Source organism: Cynoglossus semilaevis, chromosome 14 (genome assembly GCF_000523025.1).
Source record: "Cynoglossus semilaevis isolate Cse_v1.0 chromosome 14, Cse_v1.0, whole genome shotgun sequence".
Taxonomy (NCBI): Eukaryota; Metazoa; Chordata; class Actinopteri; order Pleuronectiformes; family Cynoglossidae; genus Cynoglossus; species Cynoglossus semilaevis.
This window is the reverse complement of record NC_024320.1, coordinates 1369197-1385060: the sequence shown is the minus strand read 5'-3', so window position 1 is coordinate 1385060 and position 15864 is coordinate 1369197. Positions and strand designations below refer to the sequence as shown.

Sequence of the window (15864 nt, the reverse complement as noted above, 5' to 3'; positions counted from 1 at the left end):
AAAAATGTATGTGTGTGTGTGTGTGTGTGTGTGTGTGTGTGGGCACAGGTCCCAGCTGTGACAGTGGATTTGCTGCACGTGCAGCTGTCTGTGTGTGTGTGTCTCTGAGTGAGTGTGTGTTTGGCAGAGTTTTGCGTCTGTTCCTCTCACCAGATGATGGTATTCATTAATCTGTCACTCCATGTGTTAAACATTCAAACCAGGGATGCCAAACATACAGTCTGCGGCCCGTATTTAGAACATAAATAACTGAACGTGGAAGACATTACCTTCCTTATTCTGAAGAACATGTTGTCTGTCTCAAATTAATTATTAATTACCAGGGAGGGACGGCACTTCCTTAACAGATATTTAGTATCTCCAAGTGGGAAAAGTACTATGCAGATGTATATGTATATGTATGTACTATACAGATGTGAAAATATATGTAAATATAACTGTGAGAGAAAGCAGTTTGTGTCTTTGTAGAGTGTAGATAACATTGATAAAAATTATTTAGCTCCAAGTTATTCAGCTTATTCATAAAGTATTTGGTAAAAATTCAAGACTAAATATTGAATATTTTTTAACTGTATATTTTGACTTATTTGCATTGAAAAAAAACAGCGGACAGAACTGCTGACTTGTTGACATGTTATATACAGATTGGACCGTGTGTGGCCCATGAACTACAGTTTGAACTCACTCACTGCTGAACTGATGCTGCTGCGGCTCCAGCAGTGCATTAACCCTTTGCAGAAACACTGTAACGTCTGTGCTTTGAGCTCCTTATTTACGGCTCTTTCACAGTATGTACGGAAATAAATGATAACATGTGGAGCTGAAACTGCAGCGGCCATAAATCATCACTCCGACTGGACTTATTTACTGTATTGATTCACAGGCTGAGAGTGTGACACATGGTTTCACTTCAGGCTTTACCTTCATATGAGAAGTTATTTTGTTACGTACAACTTCAGGACTATCGATCCTCCTAAAACAAAAAACATTAAATGACCTCATTCTCAGATGTAATTATCAACACAAAGTAAAGTTCCCAGAGCAATTACAGAAAACATTAAATATTTAGAACTACTCAACTTTAGTAGACCTGAGCCCAGAACATTAATTTTTGAAAACAGTCTTTAAATCTGGACTTGTCCTTAGAAATACAGAGACGTTGACTTTTAATAACATTAAATATACACATTCTTATTTATTGTAGGTATTAAAAACTGAATTCTGACCATAACTGTTCCCTCTCCATGTTTGAACTCTTCTCCTGCTACTTCTTAGCTAACCTTTTAGCTTTTGACAGCTATCCTTTACTTGTCTTTAAGCTTTGTCTTTATTGTCTTTCAGCTTGTCTTTATTTAGCTAAATTATATTATTAGCGTATTTAGTTAGCTTTTAGCTATTTCCCAACTCACAGCTCATTTAAATCCTGTATGTCATTTGGGGTATTTTCTGTCTAGATATTTATATTTTCCATTCTTACCTCATTAGCTGTTTTCATTTTGTTTTTCTCTTTTGGCTAACTTGAAGCTATTTCTGGGGCAACATTATTTACCGTTTAGCTTAATTTTAGCCTTTTGGTTCCTGTTCTGCTATTTAGGGTTAGGCTTTTTGTAATACCGTATATTATAGAGACTGAATGTTGTTCCAGACCTTTGAGTTTTACATTACTTTAGCACTAATATAAAAATGCTAACCTTTAGCTTTCTTTTTGGCTAATGTTTAGTTTTTTTCACCTCATCTAACATTTAGCCATTAAAACTGTGAGGGTTTTAAGGCTATCGTTCAGCCAGGGCTGGAGGGACATCATTTTTCTGGAAAGACACCTTGGAGTCTGGACACTCAAATAAAATAAAATGAAATAAAATAAAAACATTTTGTTTAACATTATTATTTGATGTATAGTTTGAAAGTCGCTGGCCAGACTGGACAGTACGGCCGACTGGACTACTGTAGATGAGCACTGAAATAAATGACTGATGTTCTGTTGTTCATGTAGTTCACGTGTTCACCTCTCGGGGGATGTGTCCATGGTACCAGCCGTGGCTCCTGATGTCAGCGGGGCTCAGCTTCAGCTCCTCCTCCAGCTCTTTGCGGAGTTTCTCTGGAGGAGACTCCAGCAGGTACTTCTCCTTGGAGAACTGCACGAGGAAAACACACAGAGAGGTGGAACGACACGTCAGTGGGGGTGTAGGAACGCAGCAGGACGTGCAGTTCAACACAGTGTGTCACACTGACAGATGAACCATACATACATATACATATATAAACACACAGTCTCACACTGTCCAGGTAAATGTGATGGATCAAATCCATAGCAGTGGACTGTCTTAATGTTTAATGTTAAATACATCCCTCTTCACATTATTTTCTTTAGTATTTAAAGCAAATGTAAAGAACAAGAAGCTCATCCTGAACAACATAAACATATACATATATAGAATATATTTCATATTATATTATAGATATTTTTTGATCCCACCCTGGGGAAATTGTTGATACAAGAAAAACAAAACAACTGCAAGAAGCTGGTGGGGGGATGGGGCAGAAGGGGGCAGTAAATGTATACACCTGTTTGAAACTGCTTAGTACTGTGTAGTATGCTACGTCTTAGGGGTAGTACTGTAGTAATCATGTTACACGTCCGCATGAGTGGCTTCCTGTTATTCAAATAAAGACGAAAATAAAGACACTGCACACCTGTGTTACAGAAGGCAACACTGCAGGGAAGCACACACACACACACACACACACACACACACACACACAGTCAGTCCAGTCCAGTCCAGTCAGGACCAATCACCACTGACCTGATTACTGTGGTGCACAAATCACAATAATTAAGCTCTTATTGGTCCAATTTAGCGCAGAGAGCAGAGCTGAGCTGAGTGTCCGTCACTCAGAATGGTTTCTAATGATTCCACACACACACACACACACACACACACACACACACATACACACGTATACCTGGGTCAGATTTCTGATTTCAAAGCTTCCTATTTCAGTTTGAACAAAGAACAGCCCTCAGGGGAAATCAGGCTTGTAAAACATGAACAGAAATTCCACTCAACATTTTCATGGGTATTTAGTGACAAATGTGTTTGTGTACGTGTATGTGTTGGTACGAGGGGGGGTGAAGGGAAGAAGAAAAGACAGGAAACAAGCATGAAAGTAACGACAGAAGAAAGAAACGCAAATGAAATCCAACCTGAATCGGTTGAGGGAGGGGTAAAGAGAGAGAGAAAGAATAAAGGGAATGAAACAAACACGGAAATAAAGAAAGAAATCAGAAAAGGAAGGAAGCAAAGAAGTACAACAGGGGACAGCAGAGAAGGAACAAATGGAAGAAGGAAAAAGAGATGCAAGAGAGGACGAGGGGAAGAAAGAACGGAAAGAGGGAAGAAAGGAGGGGAGGAGGACAGGCAAGTAAGGTAGAGAGGAAAAAGAAAGAACATTGGTTAGGAGGAAGGGAGGATGGAAGAAAGAAAGGAAGGTGGAAAAAGAAAATGTTGTAAGCAGGAAAGAATGTAAGATGACAAAGAGTAAAGGAGGAATGAAGGTAGATAGGAAGGCAGGGGAAGCAAAGGGGGAACAGCTAGAAAAGGAGGAGTGTAGAAAGAATGACACATTAGAAGAGGAAAGAAGGAAGGTTAAAGTAAAGGGAAAATACAAGTGTGTAAAACCGTGGTGACGGAAACCTACGTCAGGTGATTCTCTGAGTGTGGACGCTCTGAGAAACGGTGTTGTTGTGTCTTAGTACTGTGTAGCAGGACGTGGATCAGACTCTGTTTCACTGTTGTTTTCCCATATGGAACAAAGTCCCACAGTGGAACACAACACCACAACAACAACAACAAGAGGTGAGGCAGACACACACACACACACATATACACACACAGATGTTTAGAGAATCATGAATGGAGACAGAGAAGGAAACATCTTCAGACAGAGAAGAGCCTGGCGACCAGACCAACGATCAGCAGTGATGTCACCTCACGCTCACTCTCTCCTCCCTACGTTTTCTTCAACTCCTTCCTCTGTTTTTTTGCAGTTTCATCTATTTTCATCATCTCATACAGCAGCCACACGACAGGTCCTATCAAACCACGGTTGACACGCAGACTCAAGGACTTGTAGGCCGCTTTCCAAACTTTTCCAGCACCCTTCTGAATAAGTTGAGACGAGAGATTGGTTTTATCGATGTATAATGGTAACACCTACGGCTAATCCTGAGCTACAGCAACAGCACGAGTTTAAAGTCAGGTGGCACGGCTGGAGGTTTGGATGTTATGGGGATGAAGCAGAAAAAGATGGAAATCTTTGGTAAATTGTGTGACTTCCTGTGGCTAATTTACTGTGTTTATTATGAGGTAGCACTGGTTCAAGTTGAGTAGGTGGAGAAATGAGCAGACAAAAATCTTCCCACACGCCATTTCTCCCCCTGGAGCTAATCGGAGCGCAACACACGGGTGAGGCAATGGTCCAAAAATGATGCCGGTGTTTCAAGATTTTTTCGGCTTCTATCTCTTTTGGTGTGAAGCTAGGTATATTAACTTTGCTTCAAATTTGCTTGTATTTGGGATATTATTTTGCAACTGAATATACCTAGCTTACCTAGCTAATAGCTAATATATATATTAACTTAATATAGGTATATTAACTTAATATAGTTATATATAGTTATATTAACTTAATTACTTAGCTTCAAATTTGTTTGTATTTGGGATATTATTTTGCAACTGCATTTGATATGTAATGCTAACTTTGCTATGTTATGCTAAGTTTTCTTTTGTTTGTTTTTGATAAAAATTTTGCAAAAACATTTTCAAATCTTTGAATTACTATAAATAAGTCATGATGTTTGTGTTGTTATTATTAGTCATGTCATTTAAAATGTAGCCACGTTCATAAATGTCAAACATCTGGTTCTGTCTCAGTTCCACACAGCTCACCTTCTCTGACTCCACTGATCGACACGGCCGAAAGAGTTCATTAAACTGTGATTGGAAAACGATGGGAAATGTGAAGATTTGTGTGTGTGATATGAAGAGACTACAAAAAGCCCAAACAATCGATCTTATCGCCTGCAGGTCAGTGCAAGATGAAATTATTCACTTCCTGCTCTTCATCCTTTGGCCATCTCTGCCGTTTCTCTTCTCCAGGCCTCGGGGGAGGAGCAGCAGCAGCAGCAGCAGCAGCAGGAGACATATCACCATGGAGGCTCACTCTCCCGGATTAGATTTGGGCTGGGTGTAAGTGTATGAATGTGTGAGTGTGTTTATGTGTGTGTGTGCGTGAGCAAAAAGGAGAGAAGAGGCCAATAAAGGAGCACAGGGGTCAAGTGTGCAGTTATTGCTTTTCCTTGTCTCTGTGGAAACCCAGGAGGAGAAGCTCTGTCCTGGACTGACGCTCCTCCATGAACTTGGTGACTGTGTGTGTGTATCTCTGTATGTGTGTGCAGGTTTATGTGGCAAATTGAAATGTCAGTGGGGCTCTATTTATGATACGGTTCAAGGAACAGACTGACACCAGGGGGGGACGTCAGTGACAGGAGCTACCAGAAAATGGACAGATAATCAAAAATGTTTTGACAAGGACAAACTAAGACACAGAGAACATCTACCCTAATACAGTCCAAGATATGAAGGAAAATAAATCAAAAACAGCATATGCCAAACACACACACCAGATCACCTGTCTGGATGTGGTCAAATACTCAATTCTGGGGCAACTTGAATTGACGTTAAAACATTTAAACTGTCCTTAAGTCAAAGTCAAAGAGTCCATGATGTTCAGTAACAAACACAACGAACAGAAACACAACCATAACCTAAAAAAGGCAAAAAAAAAGTCAGGTAAAATAGATGGCTAAAGGTTAGCCACGAGGAGCTGGACAACATAAAAAAACAAAACAAATTACAACTTAACAGAGCAAAAAACTCCAGCTAAACATACCCTAAAGCTGCAAATACTGAGTGGTCAGATTAAACAGTTTGGGTCTGATTAAATCTCTAATTGGAGCCAGATAATGTAAGTGATGCCTTCACTGTCCTGGGAAAAAATATGTCAGCAAACAAAGAAAGAAGATTGTAGACAGGCAATATTTTAATAAGTTATATATGCAATACTATAATATAGTTTCTGAAGTCAACTCCACTGTGTCGCTTTCCTAGTTCAAGATTAGTCATGTGACTTTAAAGGTTAAATTAGGATACCTTAGTTACAATAGAATTAGTCACAAAATATTAGACTAGAATTGAGTAGATAAAAATGAACTCTTTTATAGATAGAATAGAATACAAAGATGTCAAACTAAAAGTAACTAAATACTAGAGACAAATACTTTGATGTATTTAATTGCACATTTTCCAGTGTTACACTGGTAACACTGATGCACACACTATAGCCCATAGGGGGCAGTAATGGACCTAATGTTTGTCTGCCAGAGGTGAGGCGTGCGTGACACACTGGTTGACGTACGTAAAATTTGGTAAACAAGAAGGACAGAGAAAAACTGATCTGCTGAACTTCTAAGGTAAATAAAAAATGAACATTAGGCTGCTTTAGTTTTCATGAACGAAAAACGTTGCTAGTTGACAGAAATCCAATAAATTGCCATCAGTTCATTACAGGGTGAGTAGATCATCAACACTTCAACAGTCCATCAGCTGAATCAGTGAACAGTAGAGGAAGTTGAAGCTGCAGAAACAGCCTGAAACATACAGACCAAACCACCATTCCACTTAAGGGCAGGACATCAGACATTCAGGAAGACACAGAGACAGACGTGCACGGAGAACACAGACACATTAAGGGCAGGCAGGCTGGAAGACAGGTAGACCATTAGCAGATGAGAGAGTTTCGACGATTTAACAGCTGATCCTGGACGCAGCCATCCCAGGGGAGCGGGGAGAGAAGGAAGAGGAACGGGAGTGCAGTTCTACTTGGGTGGCTCTGTGGGGCTCATGTGTTCATTAAAATCAACCAGACCACATGTATGGCTGGGATGGATGGAGGAAACGGGCTGTAGGCACTGAGGGAGTGTGTGTGTGTGTCTAGTAGAGTTAGATCTGTAACAACAACACAATGTTTCCTCACATTCAGCCAATTAGACAATTTTTCTCCTCTCAGGGTAAAAACAGAGACCGCGTTATCGCAGAACATCAGCGGGAAATAAATAAAAGGAATGATAATGGGAGAGAAAATCAAAAAAAATATATGCACATATTAATGCATATATAATATGCACAGGCACAAACACATTTTAAAGCCATTTATTTATTTCACCAGGCTGTTGACTTTGTGCCACAGTAGATTTGTTTTGTTTGTTCTGAACCTAATTGGTGATTTTTATTCATTACTCTGCTCTGGTATCATTTTTCAAACACATTCGTGGAATTAGTGCGGCTCCAACGTGAAGTTATTAAATATAATTTGATTACACGACAGAGCAATGATGAAGTGCAAGAAACGCAGAGAAATCGTTCCGAGAATGTTCTTACTTTACGCTTACACCCATAGTACAGTCCGTAGTCCAAGTACCACAGAAAAACTACGACAACACTGCAGATTGGAATGCATTTCAACCAGCCTCCAACTGTCAGACATGAGCCTGTAAGAATTCACCTTCTTTCTTTTTTAGCTCAGGGGCCGAGCCGCTGAGCCCATTGTCATGGTAACGCAATGTGTAGTGGTGGGGGAGGAGAGGGTCCCACTGCTGAGGAACCTTGCCATGCTTTGATCTATTCACTTTCTCCTTCCTCCTCCTTTCCCTGCCCCACCCCCGTCCCTAAATTCGACATCGCCTCTCTTTTGGGACGACCGGGACCAGGATTATGCAAAAACACCTTTGAATCCCTCGTATCTGGAATAACACACCCAGACAAGCACGGTGTACATTATTAGGAGTTAAATATGCATACATATTTGGTAGGGTCAGGAATTAAGAGTTGCTTGGGGCAAAACGCTCTTCAGATACTTCAATTTTGTCCTTGAAATTCAAATCCACCCCGGAGGTTTTTGAATCTGCCGTAACTAAAGCTAAAATGTGCTATCTAACGTTGAAGTACTGTATCTATTACATGCTATCTATTATAAAGAAAAACAGCAAAACAAAGGGGTTGGTTTTGTTTAATGAAAGACCATGTAAGTTTGTTCAACAGACAACTAAAAGACCCATCATGCAAATGCTAGGGTAAAGACATTTTTGGTATGAGTCACTAGCCATTTTTTTTTTCACCCTTGACTACATCTTCACACAGTCTCGGTAAAAAAACAACATGTCATTGTTAACAGCAAACCTAGAAAACAACAACAACAAAAAACCAGTATAATAATTTAAAAAAAAATAGCACCAAAACCCAAGATGAGCATTCCCACAGTGAAATTAGAACTACTTTAGTCAACTCTGGACTTGAATAAATAATTTCATTTTAGTGATGCCTTTACTGTCCTATGAAAAAAAAAAATATGGACATTAGCAAAAAGAAAAATTATTGACCAAGAAAAAAAAAAAAAGAAAAATTTCCCTGATCTTGTAACCCACTTTGAGCTGAGCTGAGTGGTCACTTCTCTTTCCTTGCAGCAAGATCACTTTTATCCTGTCGTTTTTTATTATCATGGCCTGTCTTATGTGACAGTAGAAGTTAAAAAACTAAACAAAAAGGAGAGGAGCAAACGGGTTAGGCTTTAAAAACTGTTGATGTTTTACATGATCAGACAAACAGCTTCTGCCCGACAACCACTACAGTACAAACAGAAAACTACGATACTGCATGAGACTGATTACAGTGACCTTCTAGTGTCGGCATCAATGACTGTCACCAGCAAACACACACATAGGGCCGTAGACCAGCTCAGGCAGCAGGATGCTGAGTTACAATTCTACCACACACACACACACACACACACACACACTCTCTGCTCTCAAAGCAGTGGTGTGAGCTGTCAGTCAGGATGGTATCACACAGACTGTCCTGGACTGAGTGACATCTGGTGAACAGGAAGTGACACGCACACCTAAACACACACTGTGAGTGCAGGAAGCTCAGCTCTGCATGGATCCACTCTCTGCTTTGACTTCTACTTTTAAACACAGCACAAGGACAGCTGTGAAACTCTGGTCTGTTCTAGGATTTAGAACCACTGACCTAGAAGGCATTGTGCACCGGGAGATCCTAAAGAATAAACCATGATACAGAAGGTTAGAGGCTGCCCTCTACCTGCATTTTCTCTTTGTAGCCTTTGGGTGAAAATGTTTATTCCTGGAAGACATATCCAGATGGTGGCGGTAGTGCAGCCAAAATAATGCCAGCTGCTATTAAAACTTAAGCAAGAACAAGTGCCTTGTAATATGTGAAAAAAAAAGTCATTGCAGCAGAACTAACACAGTCTTTGTCCTGATTTAAAAACAACAATTTACATTGTTTATAAATGCACTATGATAAGCAGCACCATCTTTTAACTATGGATGGCTCAATAGAACTTTTTTATGTACCAATACGTGTATACAATACAGCAAATACTGCAACCTGCAGTATCTGCTGTTATTGATATCAATCCAATGCCTTCTTTTATCCTTCAATTTGTTTTTTTGTTTGATCCTAAAATTTGGCCAATCGGTGCTTATACCGATCCTGGATATCGGATGGAGCCATCCCTACTTTTACATGTTAGTATTTGACAGTGTGAGGTTGAATTGCCTAAAATGCTTTTAGCGAGATAATTAGCAAAGACAAAAAAAACCCAAAAAAACGCACAACTAAAATGCTACCCTCCGTAATTAAGTTGTTAAATGTGAAACACAATTATCCTGTGTTCTCCCATGTCATGTAACACACTGACCATAATGCCTGGTTTGAGTCAAAATAAGGTGAAAGTCCACTTCACATGAGAACAACCTGACTTTGACAGAGATGAGACTTAACCAGAGGTTCCTAAACCTTGGTCTCTGGACTTGTACCAGGCTGTTGGTTGATTGGTAGCGGGCCTCAGAGAAGTTCAGTTCCACAAACACGATGAATGTTTGCTAAACTGATCCATGTAAATTCACCTGCTGTTCATGTTCTGGTTCTAAAGAGAACTGATTGTATGCATTTCTGAATGAAAGACTTAATCTTTTATCTTCAATCACTACATTTACTTAAATTAGGTTGTTTCATATCAATGTGTATTTAAAGACATCCAAATAAGTTAACAACTGTGTGAGGAACGTTTTATATAAAAACATCTAATACACCTAAAACGTCAGAAACCCCCCGTTGTGACTCAGCTGACCTCCCGGAGGCCACAGACCTCCTGTTGAAGACTGCCTCTTTATGCATAAAATTTCTACCTTGGTGACAGGTAAGAAATTCTGCTCTTCACATTCCATTGTCTTTGTGTGCGACACTTCTTTGTTGCCTTTCGTCTCAGACTAACAGACCACTGGAGGCATTTCCTCACTCATCTGCAGCACTTTGATGAGGAAACAGGAGTGTGTCTGTAGGTGTGTACGTACGCTGCCTGAGTGTGCGTGTGTGTTTTTGTGTATCATTATGGTAACGTCACATTATGGTAACGTACGTTCTCACACATCTACTGTGGCATTAATTGGATGTGCCTTTCTAGGTTCATTTATCTCGGTCTTTTTAAAAAGACACTCCAGTGTTTGCACATTTGACGGAGCTGCTGGCGATGATGAAAAAAGTAACTGAGACATCACAGATGCCTGAGTTGTGTTTTTATCTTCATAAACATTAGGCAGACAGGGGGAAACACTAACAGATTTAAATATGTCGACGCACGCTCGCACAGACACGCGCGTGCACACACAGGAGTAAAGAGGATTTTAATGATGTTTGACTGTGAAGTGTGGCTCCTGCCTGCACGTCATTCCCTTGACTCCTAACCTCACAGTTTCTCTGCTAAACAGGCCTGAAGGCAACACACACACACACGTTCTCACACACACACACAGAGGCAGGAAAAGCAACCCTGAAAATACAACCCAACTCAGTATGTATCCATTCACAGAGGAACACACACACACACACACATGAAACTGTCACGGTCAAGGTTTTTCAGCCCTTGACCACCGGCCAATGCTGTCCCTGCTCAGCAACTTTTTAGCTATTTAGAAGCTAACTCATCGTTATTTTCGACAACCTCTGGCTTTTTCTCCGAGCTGAGTTGAGACAGTAAGAGAGTTGGTTATTTTCTGTCAAACTGTGGTTCTTTTCATAGATGTTTTGTTTCTATTTTTTCAAAGTTTAGCCTCTTTTGGCATTTCGGCTAGCTTTTAAGATTCAAGACAACAGAAGAGTATATATGAAGAGTAATGTGAGTAAAGAGACATTATTATTATTATTATTCCAATTCTTTGGACACTGTTATCTGTTCAACTTCAGCAGTGACATACAACAAAACAAGAGCAGGTTAAAATGAGTTGACTGAACAGTTTAAAAGGGTTAAAGGATCAGGAAGTGAATCCTTAACTGACAGCTCGCAGGTCACATCTGTCCTGATGGACCGTCCAATCCAGTCACTGGATTCCAAAATAAACATCAGTTAATAACATTAGACAATATGATTTGATTCTATTAAATATGACTGTCCAGCCCCAAGATGTCTGTCCAGAAGAATACTGGCCCTCCCACAAATATAGTTGTTGACCTCTGATTTTGTGCAGACAATTATCTACCACAAACTTGTAAACCAATGACAAAAATAAAGATCTTTCGGTTCAAATATTTCTGCAGCTATCTTAAGTTATAACCTTTGGCCTTCAGTTGTTCTTCATGTCTTTGGTTTACCTAGTTATTTTGAGCTTTCCAAACTTTCGGTTTCTTCAAAGCATCAAACTGAACTGTTAGCATGAATCCCTTATTCTCTAAAGCAGACGATGACTGATGGACCTACAAGGAAATCCAAGGTGAACATCTACAGAACAGAGATGTCGATGACATCACAAAACGTTGATGATGTCACACAAACAAATTACTTTACCAGCCTTCATCCAGCCGACCCGTTGATGATCACACAAACAAACTACTTTACCAGCCTTCATCCAGCCGACCACCACCCCTACTCATCAAATAATAATGCACTGAACTGTGGGTACATTTTTAAACATATTTTCTTTTGGACTGAACCATTCGCTGACGTTTCTTTAAAAATGTTCCTAACACAAAAGAGCCGAGGCCATTATGAGGCTGAAACGCAGATGAAGATCGGATTGTCACCGGGATCACGGATCGGAGATCACGCAGATTCAATTAGACACAGCCAGGGACGAAATGTAATAGTCTGTTTGAAGCAAATTCAATTCAAATAGCTTTAACACCACTGCTAACGATACAGCAGTGTAGGAACACAGGGTGGTGTTTGTGTAAGCTGATATACATTCACACGCAGGAAACACAAACACATGCAGGGTTCCATATCAGGGACTTGGCCAAAGACCTAATTAAGGTACTTTTACCAAGAAAACAAATAAAATAAGAAACAACAAACTAAGGTTAACTCAGGAGCTCTCGTCACATGGGGACCTTACTTGTTACTTGTTTCAGTAAAAGGACATTCAAATGCCTGCATTCTTAATAGCATCTTGGGAATTGTCCTAAAACGTGGAAATATTGAAGTGAATTTTCAAGCAGTAACGAACTCACAGTGTCGTTGGTTGACAACATGAAACAACAGCTGAAACACACACACTCACACCCTGCTCCCTTAGTGCCAAGTCAGCAATGCCACACCTATAGATGCTGTTGCCATGGCAACTGCAAGGTTTGCATGCCCCAGCTGGCACTTCCCTGAGGAGAGGAGAATATGTAGGGTGTGTGTGTGTGTGAGAGAGAGAGACGCAGGGAGGTTAATGTGCCCCGTGTGTGTTGCTCCGTCATGTGCAGTGGTGTGTACTGAGCAGGAAAACATGGCTGGTTGGAAGCACTTATCATGGTGTCCTGTTGTGTTGAACTGTGTGTGTGTGTGTGTCTGGTGTTTTTCTACAGTATTATTGACTGAACTATAATAAACTGCAGCTCCATGGATCCTTCAGACTACAGTAAGAACTTCTTCTAAAGATCAATTGTGGTGTTAAATTAATGGAAGGACAATATTCTAACTTTCCATTCCTTTGTCATTAGTATATATTCTGGATCCACTGCTACTTATGTCTATAAGGCATCATTCAATTTAATGCACAGAGCTGTATAAATTACATGTGTCAAAGTCAAGGCCCGGGGCCCGTATATGGCCCACCACCTTTCCTAAATCTTTTGTGGCCCACCAGAGATTATTAGACTAATGTTCACTGGACTGGTTCTGAGGGTGTATAATAAAGAGCATTCTCAGCTCTAGTTTGACATTATTATTATTGTTGTTGTTGTCGTCCTCTTTTGCAGAAGTGAAACTTAAACATAACTCCACTAATCCTTTTAGTTCTTCTCATTACCTCACTCTAAACCTCATTTCTCAAATAACTGCTGTTTAAATCACATTTAGTTAAAAGCAAAAAAAAAAAAGAGATCACTTTCCTTAAACCATTTAATGCTCAAACATCAAGCTAAGGTTTAATGTGACATTTCCTATATTCTTTATGGGGCGATAAACAAAGGAACTTTTTAGGATGAGACGTTTATGGACGACATTCTCACATACTAGTCACATGACCAATACGTAAACAAATACAAATGCACGAAAGCAAAACTTAACATATTAACGTCACATATATAGGTGATCTTAAATTTCTTTCCACGTGACCCAATCAGCAGCCCACTCCTGTTTGTCCAGTGTTAATAGAGTCACAGATGGGTTCAACTGCAGAGAATGATTTCCCTTAGGCCATTAATGGTGGCTTAAAACTGCACAGTACACTAAGTATACCAACATAAAAATAAACCAAACCGTTTATTGTGTTTGTGGAGAATTGGCTGCTGAAACTCTATACTTGAAACAAACAAATTAAAATTCAACAAAAGAAGAAAAAAAAGAGTTAAAGCTGCAGCTACATGGAAAGTGAAGGAGCCATAACAGAGCAAACACAGAGTGCGCCTCAATCTGACAATGAGTCATGCGTTAAATTTAAACGGGTTTCTGCCAAAGTGGCTCAGACCATGTGGGTTAAGTATGACAACATTTGATGATGGTGTCTCCAGCTGTTTCCTGTGTGTTGTCTACAGCATCACTTCACTTCAACAGAGCTGAGAACATATTCAAAGACGTAAAAGAAGCCTGGTTTTTTCGTCAGTATAATCTCACTATGGTGGATTGTACTGTCTTTTCAGGTAAATTTGTCGTGGGAATTAAAAAGCCGGAGAGGCAAAGAAACCATAAAATTAAAATATCACACGCAAGAAATGACAGAAAACACATTTTCTGCGGCTTTTCTTTGAGTTAATCCCCAGTGAAATAACATTATTCATTTCATTTCTATTCTGGTGCTTCGAAATATAAGGAAGGAATACACCTTTGTCCTGTTAGTGTTGATCCTACACAGTATGGCTTATATTATTGTTTACAAAGTGACAAGTCAGACCTGACTGCGTGTCTCCTACGGGAAGGTCAAACCTCAGAGTAAATCACAGGTCAGACTCAATCACTCCAGGGATGGACATTTAAAACAAAGTCTAAATTACAGCCCAACTGGGATTAGGATTCACTGAACAGTCTAGTGTTCTGCCCAGATGAAAGGCAGGTCACAAAAGGAAGAGAAATAATTGTATTCATCTAAATATATCAGGAAGACCAAACACATGCAAAACACCTTAGACCAGGGGGCCACATCAGCAGTACAGTTCCCCTTGAAGGGCTGGTTGTACACAGTATAGACTGTATATATATATATATATATATATAACTACTATATAACATGTTAATCAATGTTTCTTCAATTGATGATTATTTATATAATGTATTAACTTTTTTAATTTATCAGGTTAAGAAACTTTGCTGCATGGACTTTTTTAAATGCTTTTTAATCTCCCGGCTAAGCTAACGGCTTGGCGGACCACATTTGGGCCCCGGGCCTTGGTTTGACACGTATGCCATAGACCAACTGCAAGGACTGAATGAAAATTTCCACAGGTCAAATGTCAAAACCGACTTGGTTGCTCTGTTCATCAATCAGTGAGAACGACTTAAAGGTATAGTCCGTAGCCAGAGATATTTCAGTCAGAGTCTACGGAGCCTCCAGATGTGGAGCGATCTTTCAGTGTTGTCCTGTAGCACACACGTCAGGCCTGTATGTGGCACTGTGTCATCCCCGCTCTGACATAAGTGCAAACAATGTAACAAACAGATGTAGGGCACCAAGTAGCCTCTCCAGCACTATTAGAAGTAGCCTGACACCCACCATTGTTGTTACTGTGTGACGTTGAGCAGGGGTGACTGGGGTAAAAGGTCACAGAGGGGCGTGGCCGACCTCATCAGCTCACCCTGCTCCACTCACGTGGAGGAGCAGAGGTGGGGTTCTCAAAGAGGTCGGACCCTAACGGCAATATTCTGAATGCGTCCAAAGGAAAGGCTGAATTGGCGCTACCGCTCAGCCGTGTAAACATGGTGAAAATCTCCCCTGTAATGGAGTCAGTGCAGGCTGATTAAACAGCCGTCTCAGTGTGATGTCAGAGCAGCTACATAATAAAACCTCAAACCACCCAACAGCATGTATAATTACAGCGTGATGTCATCGTGTGTTAATTAATCGTCGGTTTCACACACTGACCAAACACATCTTGTCATATTCTGAATGATGCACCTCCTCCACCGCTTCCTCCCCCTCCACCCATGATCCTCTCTGGCTTCTATCGACTGCCGCAGCATCACTGTCTCCGTCTCTGCTCCTGCTCTAACCTGTCAGCTCTCAACAAGAACACATCATATCACATCATT

The 15864-nt window shown here is 40.3% G+C and overlaps 2 protein-coding genes across 4 annotated transcripts in view; both read right to left on the bottom strand.

The window, feature by feature from the left end:
- Nucleotides 1-15864, bottom strand: part of LOC103389085 (ephrin-A5-like) — a 1154841-nt gene that overhangs the window by 503053 nt on the left and 635924 nt on the right. The gene's annotated exons all lie outside the window — the stretch shown is intronic.
- The window catches only part of sh2d3ca (SH2 domain containing 3Ca), a 66968-nt gene that overhangs the window by 10306 nt on the left and 40798 nt on the right, over nucleotides 1-15864 (bottom strand). For all 3 annotated transcript variants that reach the window (XM_025062757.1, XM_025062756.1, XM_017038409.2), the window contains exon 5: nucleotides 2007-2135. In XM_025062757.1, the coding sequence (XP_024918525.1) occupies nucleotides 2007-2135 (129 nt within the window). The remainder of the gene's footprint in view (nucleotides 1-2006; nucleotides 2136-15864) is intronic.